At 40.7% G+C, this 19658-nt stretch overlaps 1 protein-coding gene across 2 annotated transcripts in view; it reads right to left on the bottom strand.

The window, feature by feature from the left end:
• Positions 1-535: 535 nt before the first annotated feature.
• VEGFD (vascular endothelial growth factor D) overlaps positions 536-19658 on the bottom strand; it is a 51011-nt gene continuing 31888 nt past the window's right edge. For both annotated transcript variants that reach the window (XM_071431147.1, XM_071431146.1), the window contains exons 2-7: positions 13352-13562; positions 9189-9379; positions 6657-6805; positions 5281-5378; positions 2682-2877; positions 536-1205 (exon numbers count right to left, since the gene is read on the bottom strand). In XM_071431147.1, the coding sequence (XP_071287248.1) occupies positions 1079-1205; positions 2682-2877; positions 5281-5378; positions 6657-6805; positions 9189-9379; positions 13352-13562 (972 nt within the window). In that variant the 3' untranslated portion in view covers positions 536-1078. The remainder of the gene's footprint in view (positions 1206-2681; positions 2878-5280; positions 5379-6656; positions 6806-9188; positions 9380-13351; positions 13563-19658) is intronic.

Genomic DNA, 19658 nt, shown 5'->3' with positions numbered 1-19658 from the left:
GGAAAAAATCATACAGATGTCAAGACTATCACTTCCAGTTCAGGATTATTGCTCATAATATTTTCTCTGGACTAGCTCACAGCAGACTTCAGTGGCTCAGAAAATAGTACTGCCCTTTTTTGATCTGGTTAAGGCACTGTTACTCAGGCCTCACACTGGGGAGAGGAATTTCAGTGCACAGGAGATATTTTCATTGCATGGTAGGTTAAAAGGAAAACCTTCTTCTAGTGAAGAGTGCTTTTCCAAAAAATAACCGAAGAGTCAGTACTAGTGTGCTGTTATCCCCTTAGGAAGATTAACACACTACACCAGGAACAAATAAATAAATCACACATGCTCTGAAGCAGACTTGGGGAAAAAAATGCCTCTTTTTTACTGAAAATATTGGGTCAAGTGACCTTGTTTCGACCTGGGTTTGGGCAGGAGCCAGTCCCCGTGGAACAAATGTAAGAAAGCTGTATTGAAATGGCTATGGGGTTTTTCTTATTTTCTTTTTGTTAGGCAGAGTTTTAAAATAACAGAGAAAAATCAAATCCACTCGAATAACTGATGTATTTATTTTCTTATATACACTTAAATATGGCACATCTGACAGTAGTTGTACAATAAACACAAAATGATAATCAAAGCTGAACAGTAGATCAAATAACTCAGTGCTGAACCTATTAGAAGCCAAATCCTGTACACTGAATTTCTGAAGAAAGTTTTACCCAGGAGCTGCATTAGCTAAGGACTCAGAGGCTAAGATTATCAAGTCCCAATTTCTGAACGACTGGCTGGAGACTGTGACTCTATTTCCAATACACAGTTTCATCTTCCATAATGTAACATTGAACTGCTACTTTCCAATCTTTCTTCCATGCAGACAGAAATTCATCAGCTGTTGTTACCTCTTAGAGAACAATAACCAATGTTCCAGAGGATTCACTTGCAGTTAGTGATTACTCTAATAAATAAATGCAGACTGGATTAATTCTTCTGCTATTAATGTGGAAGATGTTCATGTTTACTATTGTTTGAAAGTCAGTGACAGCTACTTTGCGAAGCAGTGGATTTTCAAAGAATAGGGGAAGCTCAGTCAAGGAGTTTCTCTGCTTTGGGACCCATGAGAACCTCTCTTCTCCTTTGGACAGCGACAATGCCTGGAACACACTGGTTTGGCAGTTGGGCATGTTCTGGGTTGGGATGGACATCTGTCTTCACAACTGTTTGATAAAGGAGAAAGAACACAAAAGAGAAAAGCATTTTAATATGAAAATTCTTCACTGTCACATTCCTCAACTTTTTCATCTTTGAACACTGCAATGCTCCCTACATACTCTTTGGAAAGATGTTGACATCCTACAACAGGGGGAGACAAGAATTTGCTGCCTCACAATTTCTGTCTACAGCAACGTCTTGCAGTGGTCCATTTGTCCAGATTCACAATTAAGTGATGTTTTCCTTTTTTGAGACCAGTGGAGTCCTGAGGGCTAGCATTGGAAAGTGCTGCCCTTGGACTCTACAAAGTAGCTGATCTCACTTCATGATTCAGCTTTGCTCCTCCAGAAATACTGCATGGAAGTCTGGCATTAAGGTCCTGCATCCAGGAATTTGTAGAAGCCAAATTCATGTAAACAAATTATTACATTGCTCCCCTCCCACCTGTCTGAAACATATAAATAACCAATTTTTTCATGCTCATTTTTAGCTCTGCTAATTGTTTTAGCTATTTTTATACTTTATATTTTGTGTTTGTCCTTGTTTTTAAAGCTGAACCTGAAGATGCAAATGTTAATTCTTCCACAGCATCTTCCCTGTGAATGAGCCTATGAAGTCACTGGGAGTGAACCCTGTGGGTGACCACTCAGTGAGCTACAGCTCTGCCAAGGTACCCAGGGAAACTGGATGCTGACTATCCTTATATAAACTTTGAGACTAAGCTACTGCATGCTCCTGGGCCTCTACACGGGACCAAAGCTTTCTGAAAAATTTAAAATTTAACTAATCCATGAGAGCATTCTCTATCTGAGATTTGACACAGAAACCTCAAAACTAATAATACAAACAGATTAGGGAAATTCATGGAGCATAGTAGCCCCAGAACCATTTTCCTGCTTCTCAGTGGAGTCAGAGCTGGTTGAGTAGATTTATATGTGTACAAAATTGCATTAGGTTTAGAAAATTGCTTGCTCTGAGGACAAACTGGATAAGGAATGTGCTGTGTGCTCTGTGTGCAAATTTAGGAAGCCTTTGTCCCTAACCATCCATGAGATTGCCTTCAGCTGGTGCAGCAAACAGCTGGCACAGGATGGGTTCTGCCTACCTACAAGACTCTGTATCTCATTGCAAAAACTAATAGCAGTTGTAATACAGTTTTAATCATCATTCCCTAAAGATTAGCAAAAAAAAAGGTAGTAAGTATTGACACTTGAATAGTGGCCTTGTCCAGATTTCTTAAAAATACAAACAAACCTTAGATTCCTTTTATACGGTATTGTATTGTATTGAAAATACAATCACCATTATTATTATTATTATTATTATTATTATTATTATTATTATTATTATTATTATTATTATTATTATCTCCCTAACTTCAGCAAGGTATTTTATCCCAAGTGGACCTCCCAGCCAATTAGGCACTTGCATCTCTAGTTCAGCTCTTGCAGTGTAGATTCTGAATGGCAAGGATCACTTACCTGCAGGTTTCAGCATGAAATATCTTGTGTTTTAGAGCACAGCTCTCCTGGCTCTCCCTACACAAATAGCAGCTGCAGTTCTCTTTACTTTGAAAGAAATCTGTGGGACACTTATGTCTACAGATGCATTCACAATTTTCTTCATCAAATTCCATATGTTGTCCACACATAGCCAGCTCAGCGAGAGGAGGGAGTCCTGCAATAGCACATACATCTTTTAGCAGTAAGCTTTACATGGCTAAATCCTGCTTTTGAAGAGAGTCTGTATGTTCTATATTCATTAGGATTCACACATGTAGTTTCTGATAGATTCTAGACTTCACAATTTCTGTTGCAACTTCCTGTGCAGAAAAAGACTAGAGAGGATTGCACTGATTATTTCACTTTATTCTAATTCTGCTATTTCTTGTGGGTTGAACTTAGCACACAAAAAATTTGGGTGATGTTTATTGCAAGAGCCTAGTGTTATGCTTTGGAAAGCACAAATATTTACTGGACAGCAAGTTTTAAAAAGATAATCTCAAAAAGGATTTAGTCCATACCCGTGACAAAAAGGCAAATCCATGCAAACTACCACACCCACCACATGTGTACTTCACTACACAGTCACTGCAGAAATTTTTTAGCAGTAATGCTATGTCTGCTATGGGGCAAGCTGGCCTAGCATTTCAACAAGGAGCACATTCAAATTTGTCAAAGATGAAAGAAAATACTTCATTTCAGAAAAAAAAAAAAGCCAGAACAGACAAGGGAACTCACTGTCTAATATCTTCCCTGAAAATGCACATCTGGAGTACAATATGAAGCTAATCCTAGCAAAAAGGGAACACATTTTGTGAAAGCTTTATTAAAATGCAAGCAGCACATCCCTGGTTAAAGGTCATGGCATATAAGGTGTCATTGGGAAGGTAATTTCCTGTAGCTTTACAATTAGCTCATGGATATAACCTATGGAATGTGAAATGTAACCTGCACCTCTGCCATCTGATCCCTGATCTCAGTGGCCAGCAAAGGCTTGCACCTTACTTGAAAGAAACTTTTATTATTATTTACTCAATGATGAAAAACCAATATCTCAACAGAATAAAACCTAAGGCCTATTGAAAGCAAGGAGGGAGTCTGCCCAAAATTCTTGGAAGACAAACCCTTTCCTTTGGGTGATAAAACCTGGCATATGTGAAGTGGTGTTGAGTGTTTCAATCTCACTTTGTTCCAACATCAAAGGCAGATTTTAAGTTATTTTGTCCCAGCCACTTGCCAAACACAATGTACTTCAGAGAATGATATTTTTTCTGAGGAAGTATTGAGTGTATGTCAACAAAGGCCATAATTGCCTTTGTTGCAAGCCACAGATTTTAATGCTCCAAGCTGACTATACAAAAGACTCTGAGTTAAGAGGGCTCTGGCTATTCTCAGTCCTTCAGACTCAGTCTAAAATAGAGTACTAATCTTTTCTGGACTGGGAAGTCTAACTTGCGTTTGACTGCCTAACCTGATGGGCAGAGGATCTTCTCCAGAGTGGGAAAAGATCCAACAGAAACCACTATGCAAATTATTTCTTGCTTATTAACATTAGGAGACTGCAATCACTAGACCAGTTTATGAGGTTATTTAGCTTTATTTTAGTTTGCTAGTCTAGGAATCGCTCAGCAGATTGATTTATTGTTGCCTTAAATGGTTTATTCTTTCTTTTGCTGAATGTAGCTTAAAACACAAAGGCAAGGTTTCCTTCTCTGTCTGTTTCCTCTAGTGCTATGATTGTGTTATTTTGACCAATACAATTTCCTGAGAAAAACAATTTTTAAAAACTTTACACAGGACTTGGAGAAAAATTTCTCTTAATATTTATTGCTAATTAGTATGTTTAGACTTACACAATTATCACCCAGAATATTTCCTGCAATTTTCTTTGACAAATTAAAATTTTACAGAAGCAGAGGAAGAAAGGCAGTTACTATTCTTCTACAAATTTTATCCTCTTCCATTTCCTTCCACAGAGCTGAAGAAGTATACAGACATGCTCCTGAATATGTAGGGTATATCTGTTTGAAAGATTCCTGAATAACTTAAGATTATCATTAAAAGTGCTCAAGTATTTTGAAAAGTTATATAATTTTTTGCACTGACAACAGCTAATGTGCAGGACTGGTTTTGTTTATCTCATTGCTTATTATTTTCTTAAGAACTAAAAATAAAATAATAAAAATAGTACCTGCCCCATGCAATGTATTCTAGGGCATTTTTTTCTACAGTTGAGAAGATTTCTGAATGCCCATCATAGAATTTAAGGCACATGTGAAATAAAAATTTGCACAGGGAGCCTACTTCACAAAATATTATAAATATTTTCCTATGTCCTACTCAGGTTGCTGATACAGAGAGAGTAAAACATCCAAGCAAAAAAAAACCATGAGATGAGGGGAAGCACATATGTGTGTTTATTTTCAGGTGAGTTTCCACACCATAACCCAAGTCTATCTAGAGATGTGGAATAAAAACTTTAACTCTCTCAATGTAAAAAAAGTGAGGAGATGACCAGAATGAGAGACAAAGCTTGGAGAGAATATGCAAAAGTGTCTCTGTGTCATTCCATCTTTACCTTCTCGTCTGCTGGAGTGCTGTGTGTCTATAACACATTCACATTTGTCACTATCCCAGATCCATCCATTATGGCAAAATTTGTTGGCAAAGGGGCATCTAGAAGAAAAAGAAATTGAGATAGGAATTAAAAAAAGATAATTAGGGGCATCAGAGTAGCCATTTGGCAAAATGAGCTGCTGGTGTGCTGGGTCTGCCCCCTGTGCCATGTGAAGGCCTGGCATTACAGTGTGCATTACTGCTGCAAACAGAAGGAACGGGGTCGGGGTGGCTCTGATGACAGGGGGGAGCTCTCTGGCTCCCAGCAACAAAGGAGGAAAGTTCAGCACCTATTTCAGATTACAGCCTTAGGAAAAAGCTACAGTTTTACAGTTATGCACTTTTCCATAAAACAGCTTTACCCCAGGCAGGGTGGTCTTTGTCCTGCAGTATTCATGTTGTGTAAATTTACTGAATTTTGCCTTGCTGCCAGAAGGTTCAGTTCCAGTTTAATTTGTGCATGCTCATGGATGCACAGGGCACTATTTCAGTGTCAGAGGAACAGATTGACTTTCAGGCCCTTTGCTCTGGGGGAGAAATTCACAAACTGAAAAAAGACTGAGGTTCTTCTGTATTTGTCAAGAAAAAGGATTCAGAGTGGCCAGCAGGCTGAGGGAGGGCTGGAGTGGCTTTGCTGAAATGACACCTCTCGCCCCCACAATGTCCAACTCAGGGGCAGTGATGGGGACCAAATGCCAAACGCAGGGCTTGACAGATTTTCGAGCTGACTTCCAGTGAGTCACTCAAGCTAGCTGAGTTTCTAGAGCCTTTGTTTATTTATGTAGCCTTTTCTCACCAGGAGTACTAGTATTTTATGCCACATTTTGGAGTAAGATGTAAGGTCACTTTTCTCCTGTCCATGAGCCCAACAGATGCAAACCAAGACTGGATCAAAAAGTGAAAAGCCAAGATTCACATTGATTCTGACCCAACATGCCATAAAGTGTGGCAGAGTGCTTTAGCTTGAGCACAGAGCTCAGTGTGCACTGGCTAAATAATGCACAAGCAGAGCTCCTGTGTTAGGCTGAAAATGTGTATGCACACATTCTCAAATAGCTCCAGTGGAGCATAGTGCCCATATGAGCACTTGGAGTTCCTGCTAAAGAACATAAATATCTCAGTGACTCCAGATGCTGCTGAACTCCCATCAGTTTGTTGGATTCTGATGACCATTCACTTAAAATTTACATGGTTTGGGTGAACTTTCTAATCCTGAGTGATAACCAAGTTATTCAGAAAAACTGTTGGGATAACAGAAAGAGAATGGACCATTATAACATGCAAATCAGGACAAAACAATTTCAATGTGTGTAGAAGTTTGCAAAGGAGGGAACTTACCCATCTTCCTCTGGGTACTGGACAGATCTTCGTATGATGGTGTACTGCTGGCGCTGGGTGTTTGATGTACACTTACAGGCCGTGTGATTGGCAATTTTGATGGGCACAGGCTCAGGAACACTTGTCAAGGGAACCGAGATCTCAAAGAGCTAGATGGCAAAAATAACATTTATTTTTCAGTTTCCATTCTACAGTTAATTGTTAATTAATAATTACAATTTTAAAGAAAAATCTTGTATTCCTTTCCACCATTTTCCCCACCCTTGCTCTTATCTAGAGATATTTACCATAAATATAAATGAGCAGAAGTGCACTGGGGGTTTTGAAGAGTAAGCAATGCCCATCAAGGTAGGAACTTGTCAAAATGGGAGTCCTAGTGCTGTATTACAGCTATTAAACACCCAAGACTACTCAAAATTATTTGCAAGCAAACACAAAAACTTCTTTTGGATGCTAGGGCCAAATGGGAAAGAGGTAGGTGTTGAGAACTTTGGTTTTAGTTGCACCATCAGTTGAGTCTCTACTACTTTCAGAGACAGCTATTTAACTGTCCTTGGGTATAATCACAGTATGCATCTTTAGGGACCTAACTTAACCCCCACAGCCTCCTCAGAGAGGGAAGAAACAGGAGCAAATTGAGGAAAGTTCATTCTGCTGCATCTGGGTTTCTGCACGGAATCATCCTTGAGCTCTCTCTCTGTTGGCTACAGCAGGAGCTGAAGGAGCAAAGCAGCCTGTTTTCAGTGCACCCAAATTGTGAAGAGTGATCTCTGAGTAGGGGTGAGGAGGCTCTGGTTCCTTGGGCAGCTCTGTGTAGGAGCTGTTGAGGGGACCCACACTCCCTCTGCCCCTCAAACCAGCTTCCTTCCCATGGAAACCAAAGCATTGCGCACATCTTGGTGTGCCAGCATGTCTTGGCTTAAAGCTGCATCCACCTGCAGGGACTGAGTATTCCTAAGCAGACTGCTTAGGCATTAAAACTTACATGTTGCAGTGTCTAACTTTAGGTGGCATCAATATCCTCCAGTTGATATTTTATACCAAGGGAAAAAATCCTCTCATATGGAAATATGGGAATAATTCCATTAGATGAATAAATCTGGACTGATGGTGGTGTATCCAGAAACGGAACTTAGCTGGGGACTTTGGAGGGAATGCTTATTTTGAAGGATGCTAAAGGAATGTTACACTCTGCAAAATTGCAGTTTTTCAACAAACTTATGAACTGCTGCTCAAAAAACACATAAATAAATAAATACTTAGCCTGACCTAGCTCCCTGAGCTGATCAGATGTCTTTTGTGTGTGGCCAACAGCTCATAACAGCTTTCTCCTTCTGGTGTGGAATGAAAGCAACTAATGAGCATTGACGCAAGAAGGACAGGCCCTGATTTATTTTACTCCAGCTATATTCCAGTACTACCAGACACAGTGGAATTACATTCCAACAAACACAAAATAAATACAGAAGTGAATTGGACCTGTTCCCCATAAGGGCTTCAATTTTCTTTTTGAAACAATTGCCCTTGATCTTTATTATGATTTAAAGAAAAGGTTTTATCATAAGTAGAATTTCATTTGTTATGCCAAGTGAAATAGGAATGCACAAGACGAAGGTTTATCAAAGATGACCGGTGTCATGTGCTTCATCTGTGGGTATGAATCATAGAATCATAGAAAGGCTTGGTTGGAAGGGACCTTAAAGATCAGTTCCAACCCCTTACCCGCTCCCAAGGGCAGGGGTGCCACCCACTAGGCCAGATTGCTGATGAGCGATGGATGGCTTCAGCCACAGAGTGGATTGAAAGTACTAAAGTTGGAGCTCTGCTCAGTCACCCACTGGAGCAAGATATCTCTGTACATGGCCTCTAGTAGGAGTCTACAGAAAGAAGCTGTCTATGCTCAGTTTTTGGGACTGGTCATTAAAACTTGGGTATCGCCCGTTGCACCCATTTAGTAATTGGCTACTGGTTTGTGCCTCTCTTTCCCTAAGAGGTGTGTGAACTGGGACATTCAGATCCTGAGGCATGCTGATTAAGAGCATCTGGTCTCTCCTGATGAATATGTCTCCTTTTTTGGCTTGCAAAATTGCACATCCAAAATTATTAGCCAGCCTTCTTGGCACAGATGAGAATGTTGAAATGCAGCGACCCAACACAACAAAATTTCCTGGGGTTAAACCTTGGATACAGAGGATTCCCAGGAGACAATGATCTCAAGGGGTCCCCAGTCCAAGTGACAATATATTAAAGAAGGATCTAACTTCTGATTATCATGAGCCTGCAGTCACTTTCTCAGGACCTGATTTTCCATCTCTACACATATATAAACAATTTTTAATAATGCAACATGGATGTAAAATGCTATTGCACACTCCTGCATTCACTCCACATGGATAAAGAATTAATTCTTCTGTTTGTTATGATAGTGCAGACAGATCTTTCATAACAGGATCTCAGAAACCAAACATCCTCCTTCCCCTCCCTTTTTGGTGAGCCAGGGTAAAAAGAAAACAGATGAATAGCCTCATTTACCGTTTTCGACACGTAAGTTGTACTTGTATTCATGCAGCTGAGACTCTCCTCATTGCAGCAGCCTCCACATCTGAACACATTCACACAGGGAGGCTTGAAAAATTTGTTGGTTGTTGTACCCAGTTCTTTGGCAACTTCTACACAGGTTTCCCTTGGCACACACTGAGTCTTTTGCCATTCTTCATCTATGACTGGAGAGAACAGCATTTTTATGAACAATCATGGCAAATCTAAACCTCTTGATTAGTGAAGCAGAAGCATTATATTAATAAAAATGAAGTGCTGGCAGGCCATTTGCACTTACTTGGATCAATTTGCACTTATTTGGATCAATCTAAGGAGCAGAGGGACTCTGAGTGCAAAATTATCCCAGTAACTTACAACAGCTGCACTGGCAGAGAGGTTGTTGCATTTATCTGCCTTTAGCTTTCAATGCAAATGAGCAAAATCTCTGTTAATTCCAGCAGATCAGGTAGAGCTGCATTGATTTCCCTTAGTTGAGAGTCCCCAGCTCCACAGTGTCTATCTGAGCAAGCTGCCCCACACCCTGTTCCCCTTTGCTCCTGAGCAGCCTTTCCTATTGTCACTTTATCCTCTCTCTGAGCGTGCCCCACCACACACTCAGCAGGGCCTGGGCCTTAGTGCAAAAGCACATTAATGACTACCAGATTCTGGTCAGAGGGTTGGAGTACTCCTGGTGGATGTCAGCCAGAGAGCACAGTTTCCAAAATGCCCAGTGAAATCCAAGACAAACAGTCTCACACCTCAGTACCACCCGGGGGTTCAGGCTGAATAACAGGAATATGAATTCAAGCGTGAGTTGTCTGTTCAGAACACCATGGCATCTTTCATGTTCTGAATTATGGTAGACTAGTTGACTTGGCTTGACTGATTTGTCAAATTCTGACTGTGAGAAGGAATAATGAATTAACTGCCTGAGCCAGACTGAGAAAAAAGTGACATTTACCTAATAAACATAATACAGTCTTGAGTTTTCTCAAGAGGTGGCTCTCCTTTTTTTGCCTTTTGCTTGCTTGATTCAAGTTATGGAATTGCTCATGAGTCATCAATGCTTATGCCTAAATTCTTCTTAAAATGATGAAAAACTGTTTTCTTCTTTACCCTTTACATCAGGCTTGTGAAAGATGAAAAGCAACTTTTAAACTATTAAAAAATGCTCTCTCTTCCAGCACAGTCCACCTCCCTACTATTGTAAAAGCAGTTCCTACATTTACAGAGAAGTTCTGAGAAAAAAGAAATCTTGGAATTCTTTTAACCTACAAACTATACCTCGCCTTCAGGTGAAGATCTATTTTTCTCATTCCTGACTTTCCTTTTGTTATTTTTAACTTTTTCTTCAACAGACTTTGTATATTTAAATACTTTTGTTTATTCCTGAAAATATTCAATTCAATTCAACATGGTTGATTTGCTCCATTTTTCAGTCATGCAGAGTACAAGAAATAAGAGTTTGATGTCTGAATTGTGAAGAAGAGGCATAAATTAAGAGAAGAGTAATCACTAAAATTGATAGAATTTTCTAGAATAATGTTAGTTCTATCAAAACACCAATCTCATCCTAGCATTAAAATAAAAATAAAGTGTTTGCCAAACTCATTAATGCACGTGCATGTAATCACTTCAGATGTCACTTCAATGAGCACAAGCAGCGATGACCTTTCCAGCTGCACACATCCTCACTTTATTAACCACTTCTTTAGCAGAAGGGCTGCTACAGGAACTGGCTGCCAAGCAACTGAGTGTCACATCTTGTTCATCTTGTCACCCTGGTCATTTCTGAGACCAAGCACAGAGCAGCTTCTGAGAAATTTGTCTGTGATACAGTCCTCAGCTTCAAAGTGCTGCAGTCCTTAGTGACTGAGCAGCTCAGGGGAGACTGTGGTTTGGTGAAGTGACACAAACTTTCAGTGAATTCATTGTTAAAGCTTTAGAAAGGAGGAACAGAGTCCTGAATTTTCCCTGATGGAATTTGGAGTGCTGTGGAAGATACTCTAGTGAAACAATGATAAGTCTTGACCTAGCCTTCTCATCAAAACATTTTATTAAAACAAAACAGATGCACTTGGCAGAAAGGTCACTGTTTAATGACTGGAAAGGGTGTGGGAAAGAAATACATGTTTATGGGCTTGTGGTTCTTTAAAAGGAGCTTTAGTACCTTGAACATATTAATACATTAGAACAAAAGTACTTGCTGTCCTGGAATAATTCCACTTTCAATGGAAGAATAGCCAGCCCCAATGGGCTTTTTTAAACTTGAATTTCAGCACCTTGACTTTTAATGAGAAAGCTGACATCTCTGTGTCTGAAAGGGAAAATAGCAAGCAACTTAATAGCAGTTCCAAGCAGAAAACTTGGAACAGCTATTAAGAAAACTTTATCAATATTACCATAGTAAAATAGAACCACAGAACATTTTAGTTGGGAAGGGACCTTAAAGATCATCAAATTCCAACCCCTCTGCTGTGGGCAGGAACACCTTCCTCTGGACCAGGATGCTCAGTATTCCATCCAGCCAGGCCCTGAACACCTCCAGGGATGTGTCATCCACAGCTTCTCTGGGCAACCTAATATCTAATCTAAACTTACCCTCTTTTAGGTTCACTACATGCCCTTGGGAAAAGTCTCTCTCCAGCTGTCTTGCAGCTCCCTCTTGGGTACTGGAAGGCTGCAATTAGACCTTCATGGAGCCCTCTCCCCCCCAGGCTGAGCAGCCCCAACTCTCTTAGCCCGACTTCTTAGGAGAGGTGCTCCAGCCCTGTGACCATCTCAAATAATTCACAGCACACTAAATGTCATAGTGACCTTATTATCTGAACATTATTTACATTATAAATACTGAGTTACACTAGTCTGCCATTGAAAAATGCCCATTTCAATGTTCCCTGCCTCAGTAACATTTAATAACATCTCCTTTTGTCATGCTGTTTTGACAAAAGGGATGTTTTAGTTTTGCAGAAATGTTGGTGTTCACTAAATGAGCAACAGTGAGTAGAGGATTAAACCATTTGACTCTGGGTACTCCTAATAACTATGGATTTTTAATGGTTTTGAGTAGAATTACAAGGGTATGCAAGCAAAATATTTATCACTATTAAAAGCTGTCTTAATTGATCTTCATGTGTGTATTTGTTTTAACTTTTTTTCTGTACAAAATTTCTGTGAAAAATGTAAAGCCATGCCTGTGATATGAAAATCCTCTTCAGACAGGCACTTGTATACACATTTCTGTGTTGTGGCTCAGAGAAGCAATTTAAGGTCTTTGTTCAGACATAATTTAGCTGAGTAATGGTGTGTGAATGTGGCTGGGGTTGTTGTAAAAGTGGTATTGGAACAGGATCAGTAATATCTGATTTCCCAAAAGGAAAGTGATATGATAATATCACAGCAGGATAAAGACAACAAAGATTATCTCAGCCTGTCCTTCATCAGGCTGCAGTTTAGCTTTGCTGTAGGATGTCCATTTGCTGGACCAAAATATGGTAACTGATCCTTTGTTTTTTCATCCATGAATATGTAATGCCTCTTGAGCATCACACCTACAAAGAATAATATTCAAACTTGCTCCAGATGGAAGGAGTAGGTTGTGATTCTCCACTTTTCGTTTCTGGTTGGTTGCCTCGAGGTCTTCTTTTCTCTGGAGAAACTTCCTCAAACAGATCAAGGTTAGGGCAACCCCTTCTTTCTCCCAGTTCCCACACAGACACTGCTGCTGGTGCACTGCCTTGTATCAGAGCACACCTAATAAAAAAGGGATTTCTATGCCTGCAGTAAAGTTTATTCATTTCTGCCTGCAAGCAAGTTCCGAGATGCAGCACAGTGCTGCTCTCCAGCCCATCATCCAGTCATTCTGACCTGCTTTTTGTACATTGACTTCTCTTTCTTTTGTGCACTTGACAAATCCCTGAAGAGTACATCTTCCCTTTGGAGAGTATGCAGAGAAAATAAGCCTGATTTGGCCACAGAACAGGGAGGTGTACTCAGGCTGTTGTCTGACACTTTTTCCTACAAAGTAATTGTCCAGAAATGCCCTGTTGTTTCTAGTATGGGTATATTCTAGGAAATCACTTACCTCCTTCACAGTTTACTGCACAAGAATCAGTGGGGGGCTTTGAGATCAGACTTGGCCACAAACCTGCACCTACCTTTCAGTGTGTCAATATCATAGAAAGCAGCAGCAAATCTGGTGGAGCGATGAGAAGCAGAGCGGGAGTCCATGTTGGCCAGGCTCTTCAGCTTTAGCCTGCATTTCCACAGCTTCCAGTCCTCAGAGTGAGTGATGTGAAGCAGCTCTTCCAGGCTGGATGCTCTCCTGATCTGTTGTTCTGAGCGCTCCAGTGCTGACAGAGACGTCCTCTGGAAGGAAAGGGGGAGGTCAGAAAGGCAGCACTTTACAGCCTGTCCCCAGTGCAGCACGTGGAGCTCTTGCACCAAAGGGCAGCACATTACTGAGGACATCTGAGTGTGCCTGGGAAAACAGCAGCACACAGAGCTCTCCCAGGCCTTGAGGGTGCCCAGCACCAGACTTACCTGCAGGATTTGTGCCCACATAGATTGGGAAGGGGAGATGCCCACTTCTTCACCCTCTTCATCACAGCCCTCAAAACTATTTGACAAATGCAGACTTTACTGTGTCCCTAGTAGACACTGGTCACATCACTGCAGTGCCTGAGCTGCCCAGTCATGCCAGAGGGAATCCCAGGTCACCCTACAGGTAACCTGGATCAGTTCAGCTGGTGAGCCCAGCCCATGTGCCTCTGCAACAAGCTGCCTTGGGTACCAAAACTCTGCTTCCAGCCAAGAGACACCACTGCAGGGTCAGGTGAGACATCTGGAAGCTGCACAACGTACAGGGGCCCATCCGTATGGCAGGCAAGCACATCATCCAACATGCTGCGAAGTGCAGGATGCATCTGCCATCTCCCATTGTGACTACACTTGGGTCCTGCCCATGTCCAGCCTCAGAGCTCTGGCTGTGCAGCAGCATTAGCAAAGTCATTGCATTTTCCACCTCTCTGATGCTCATGACCATTCTGCTTCCATTGGAGAAAGCTCCCTACAAAGACCTGTACCATCAGTTTGAAGTTAATATTCACTTTAAAAATAGCTGTTTAACACTTCATATTGCTCAGCATCCTGTAACAATAGTGCTTTCTTTGGCTGCTGCTTTCTGACATCTGTGTTTGTGCCTTTATCAAGGCTCTGAGAATTTATTTCCACTGACTCACCAGATCTGCTGAAAACAGTCTCCAGCACAAGTAAGAGGTTATCTTTGTAAATGTCTGTGTTGCACTGGGCTGGTGCTCTCTCAGCTGTACTCTCTGGTCATACAGTGAACTGTATTTTTTGACTTGCAAACAAAGGGCTGCAGTGCCAGCTGTTGTAAATAAAATTCCATCTCTTTAAAGCAAAGCTGTAGTACAAGAGGCTGTCCATGAGGTGTGCAGCAGACAGCAGTCTGAGCCAGTAGATCTGTGTAGGGCTGGGGAAGGAGTGAGGGAAAGGGCCACCTATAACAGGAAGATTTTTAGATGAGATCTGAAATCCAAGCACTGAGTGCATCTGTTACTTGTTATAAAGACATCTGTGGCATTTAGTTCACAACAGTACAGATGTTAGCCTGTACACATGGGCCAAGTTAATTTTGGGTAATTACCTTTCACTGACCTAAAATTCCTTAAGTAGTTAACTCAGAAAAAATTGTTTGCTCTCCTTTTATGCCCATACAGAACATTATATTGTGCTCTAGCAAGTTGCCATATTTCATAATAGAGATGGCTGCTTCATAGGTGAATGATTTCTCATGCATTTCATATGTGGTAAAAAGTAGAAACCCCATCTCAATACTTATGAATAAATAGGTCAGAAGGAATGTGAATACTTAGCACCAGTAACTGAATTTCTAGACAGTTTTACAAACAAGATACCCAGAATTTTGCTGATCCAGGAAAGCTGAAATTCAGCTTGAGGTTAATGCGTCAAGACTTATTTGTTCTAAGAACCACAGCTTATGTTCCCATTCACTCCCATTCACAAACTGTCTCCTTGGTCTTGCAAAACATGCAAGTGTAGGACCAGAACTGGCATGGTAATGGGACCAAAGACATCAAAACTGAACTCTATTAAACATTAACTTTTTTCCTCTCTCTTTGCGGTACAAAAGAATGCTCTAGCTGAATCAGCATCCAACACTTCTAAACTAGTCTTAATTTACAGAGAACCTGTAAAATGAGATGATAGCATTCTGGAACTTGGAAGATATATCCCTGCACTTCTTGTAAAAGTCAGCAGTTTGGGATGACTAGCTTCTCAATTTCTCTTACTCCTATATCAAGAGGTTTTATTAATCACAGAATTGTTAAGGTTGGAAAAGACCTCTAAGATCATCAAGTCCAACCATCAACCCAACACCACTGCTGTGTTCACCACTAAACCAAGCCCTGATTATTAGATGAGCAAAATATGAGCTTGCCTAAGCTATTCAGCCCTGAAGTCAATCTGTTGCCCCTTCTCTCACCATGTTTCCTAACACCTACCAAGCCCTGCAGCTTGATGGGATTGCCTGTTGCCTACGACGATAACATAAGAATAATTGTATTCCTGCTTCTTATATTTGACTTCTTCCCAGAGGGAACACATTTCACAGCTGACTTTTTAACTTCACAGGATTCCCTATCCCGTACAGAATTTCCTGGCACCCTTTCCCATAACAATAGCACTACAGAGATAAAGGATGGTCTTTGTCTCTGGGCATTGCTGACACGAGGCAACATGGTGAGCTGAAGGCACTACTGGTGTCCAAGGGAGGTCTGATTCTCAAGTAGTTATAGGATTTTACAGCAGGGACATCTATTTTGTTAATGACCTGGTTGCCCTGAGCTCCTTCTGTAGCAAAGACAGAGAAATATAGACACTTATAGAACATGATTCATTTGAAATCAGACTGAAAGTCTTTTTTCTGGATGACCAGTAAGGCCAGGCTCACCAAATCACAAGAGGTATTACTGTGGTAGACATTTGGTCAAACATATCTCAACTCAGCTATCTGGGGTATAAAACATCTGAAGAGAAGCACCAAATTTTGTTCCAATCTTGCTAAGTGTCAAAACAGGAACAGTGAAAAGCCCCTTATGTGTTTCTTTTGATTTGTTTGAGATTACTACAATGCTCTTATCTAAAACCTTGTTCTAAATGCTTGCTAGAGCAAACAGCAAACAGTTAAGCCACCAGAAAGACATCCTCATTGTAATACACTTTGACCACAGAGGTGGCTGCCCACAACCTAAAAGCATTCAAAAATAAAAGCTTAAAAAATGAAAAGTGTAGAAGGTCCATCACCTCTATCAGCAGGACAAAGCCCCTACAGCCTGAACTTGTCATGAAATCTTTCCAAAGTATTCAATTCTGGTCATACTATTTGGAAAAGGACAACACCAAATAAAAACACAGAACCTCTTACAGTCTCAGATAATACCAAGGATGAAGTACCATAGGGCACCACGCAGGTCTGGAGACGTCTTTCATTTACTGTTTGAATTCAAGCTCTGTTTAGATACAGACATACTCTGGCTGGCTGAAAAGACCTACTTAGAAGAGTGCAGCTTGGGCAGAAATGTGAATAAATCTTTCAAAATATGAAACTGGAGGAGGGTGTTAGATTCAACAGAGTCCCAAACTTTCCTGTCATTTGATTTAGGATTTTATGCCCTCTCACTTTGATAGCAAGTGGAAAGCAGCTAAAACTAACATTTGAACAGGAGGGGAGCTCTTCACTCAGCCACAGAGCAGAGCAAAGATACATAGGTGTCAGACTGACATTTCACTGACATTTCTGGGAGATCCAGCTCCTCACAAAAAGCAAAAGAGGAACAGAACCACTGACTGCTTCCCCTGACTGTAGCCATCTGCACATGCTCTTTCCCTCTTTGCAGATATCCCTACCTCCCTTTTTCAGTCTTTCCCTGATGACTACATTCCTTCCTTCCAGGTTCCCTTCCCATTCTCCAGTCTGCTCTCAACATCTTGAACTGCTTGGATCCCACTGTGCTTTTATATTGTTTATTTTCACTGCTTTCCCCATATTCTGCTAGGTGGGAGTCTAGTGAAACCTATCTCAGGCTGAGCTGCTCAGCCTCCTAGTCTAGAGGAACATCAATTTTTTTCCCTTCTATGCCCCCATACAACTTTCCTTCACATTGACACAGATTTTAGTGGTCAGCTGAGGTGAGCTGTCACCATTGTGGAAGTTGTTGGTTGTAATGGTTGCAACCAAGATATGGAGCAGAACTTCACTGCCCTTGGCATAGTACACATACGGAGCAAAATCATGAATTCCAGCCTCAGAAACCTTAAAATATACATTAGGAGTTGGGAGAAAAACAAATTAGACAAGGGGTCTTTGGGAAAGGACCATGGCAATGTCATTTCCATGCTCCCAAATGAAAAAATTACCTGTGGAGCCATATTACTGGAAAGCTCCAGATGTCCTAAACTTTCAGTACCCATCAATGTACAGCCCATAGTCCACCAGAGACATGCTATTTCCTGTGAGAAATGGTTGAGTAGAATTTATCAATAACAAATATCAAAGTAGCAGGTTTAAGTAGTTCATTCTTATCTCCTCAGCTTTCTGCAGCTATTAGTGTAATTTTTCTAAGTACCTTATCAAAAAACAGATCCCATACCCAGAAATAAAAACCAGATTCCTAATTTACTGAAGTCACATGTTTTTCAAAACACTGACCTCTCATATATTCCAAAATTATTCTTCAGTTCAAGGAGGAATATCTGTTTTCCTCTATTTTGGCAATGAACAATCATCAGGAAATGATAACGCGAGTTACCATTGTGATTTTTGGATAATTACAACTCTTGTCCTTCCAAAAGAAACCATAATGGGCTATCTATCTTCTTCCCAGTAATCTCAGATGCCAGAAAAACCCTAAAAGTAGTCAGCACTGGAAAGGAACAAGAGAAAATGCAGTGATACATTCAGTGGCTTTTCCCACCTTGGACACTGACTAAAACCAGCCACTGAGTTCATTTCCCCAGTGATTTATGCTAGTCCAATGTTTGGCTTATGCATCATGTCATACAAATGCACAATCCCACAGACAGCCTGCCCTGTTCAAACTGGGCCCTTTCTTGAGTCCTAATATTGGCCATACCCTATCAGGGGCTGCAGCTCTGCAGTTTGCATCTCTTCTCCACCCTTGACAAGCTCCTAATTTCCTGCTTAGGAAAAATAAATCAAAATTATGTCTAAGAAAGACAGCAGAACCCACCTTTGAAGAACTTCTTTCGTTTTTTCCTTGACATGTGCTGCTCTTTTCAGCAGCATTAATGATGTGTTTCAAGAGCTCCTGAAGGTATTTTGAACAACAGAGGAAAGATGTGGAGTACAACAGTAAAAAAAAGGCCTGCTAAGGTCCTAAATTTATTTGAGGACCTATAGCATAAAAAAAATGAGGTTGTATTTAAGAAAACGGATGCATGAATGATCTGCGTTGATGGAGATGAATAATACTTGGTGTGCGTGGGAAGGCAAAAATAAAAATTGATAGAAATTTATATTTTGCTCAATCTGCCTGCATTTCACTCTGTAATCAAGCATGCTCACAGACCCAGGAAATATATCCTGAAAGCTTTACACATGATTACTTTCCTTAAGCCCCAGCCACACAGTAGGACATAAACCTCTGCTTAAAGCTAAACACGTGTAAGAATTCTTCTGATAAGGAATGTTTTTCTGAGTTAGGGTCACAGACACTGTCATGGCAAGTGCTGCATAAATACCAATGGAAATTTTCAGTATTACCACTGTGTCTGGGGCCAGGACAAATGATTAAGGAATCTCTCGATAACCTTGAATTGTTTTATGATCCATTCTCTCAGCAGCTAAGCCATAGAAAGAAGGTTACAGATTTATCTTGCCAGTAAAAGCAGATTGTAGCTGCATAGAATCATCACTGTGATGATTCTCTTAATGCCATTGTATCAAAACTTGGCCAAACAGGCTTTACATAAGGTCTGACTGAAGCTTTCAAAATTAACCAATCTGGGGGGTGGAAGTTTTGTCTCAAAATGAGGGCACCTGAACACAAAGAGTACTGGCAGCATGTGAGGGCATTTTGAACCCTTATGCCAGCATTGTGTGCTTTATGCAGCTGTAGCAACTGCATCCAGTTCAAGAGAAGTTATGTAGAAGACAAAGACTTGATGCAATCAGAAGGTGAATTCTCCCTGTTCCAGTGCTGCCCGAAGGCTAATCTCAGAACTAGATTCAAACCAGATTAAATACTAGGTAGATGATTCATCACCACAAGAAAATACCAAGGAATTTTGCTTCTGTGTGTGCTATACCTGAAAACAAGCTCCTTTTCTCTTCCACGATGCATTCCCCAAGGTGATTTTACCACAGTGTATAAACTGATTATAGTTGCAGGCTCATCT

The sequence above is a fragment of the Agelaius tricolor genome, unplaced genomic scaffold (assembly GCF_023055355.1).
Source record: "Agelaius tricolor isolate 1412-34295 unplaced genomic scaffold, bAgeTri1.0.p SCAF_7, whole genome shotgun sequence".
In the NCBI taxonomy this organism is placed as follows: domain Eukaryota; kingdom Metazoa; phylum Chordata; class Aves; order Passeriformes; family Icteridae; genus Agelaius; species Agelaius tricolor.
This window is presented reverse-complemented; position numbering and strand designations above follow the sequence as displayed.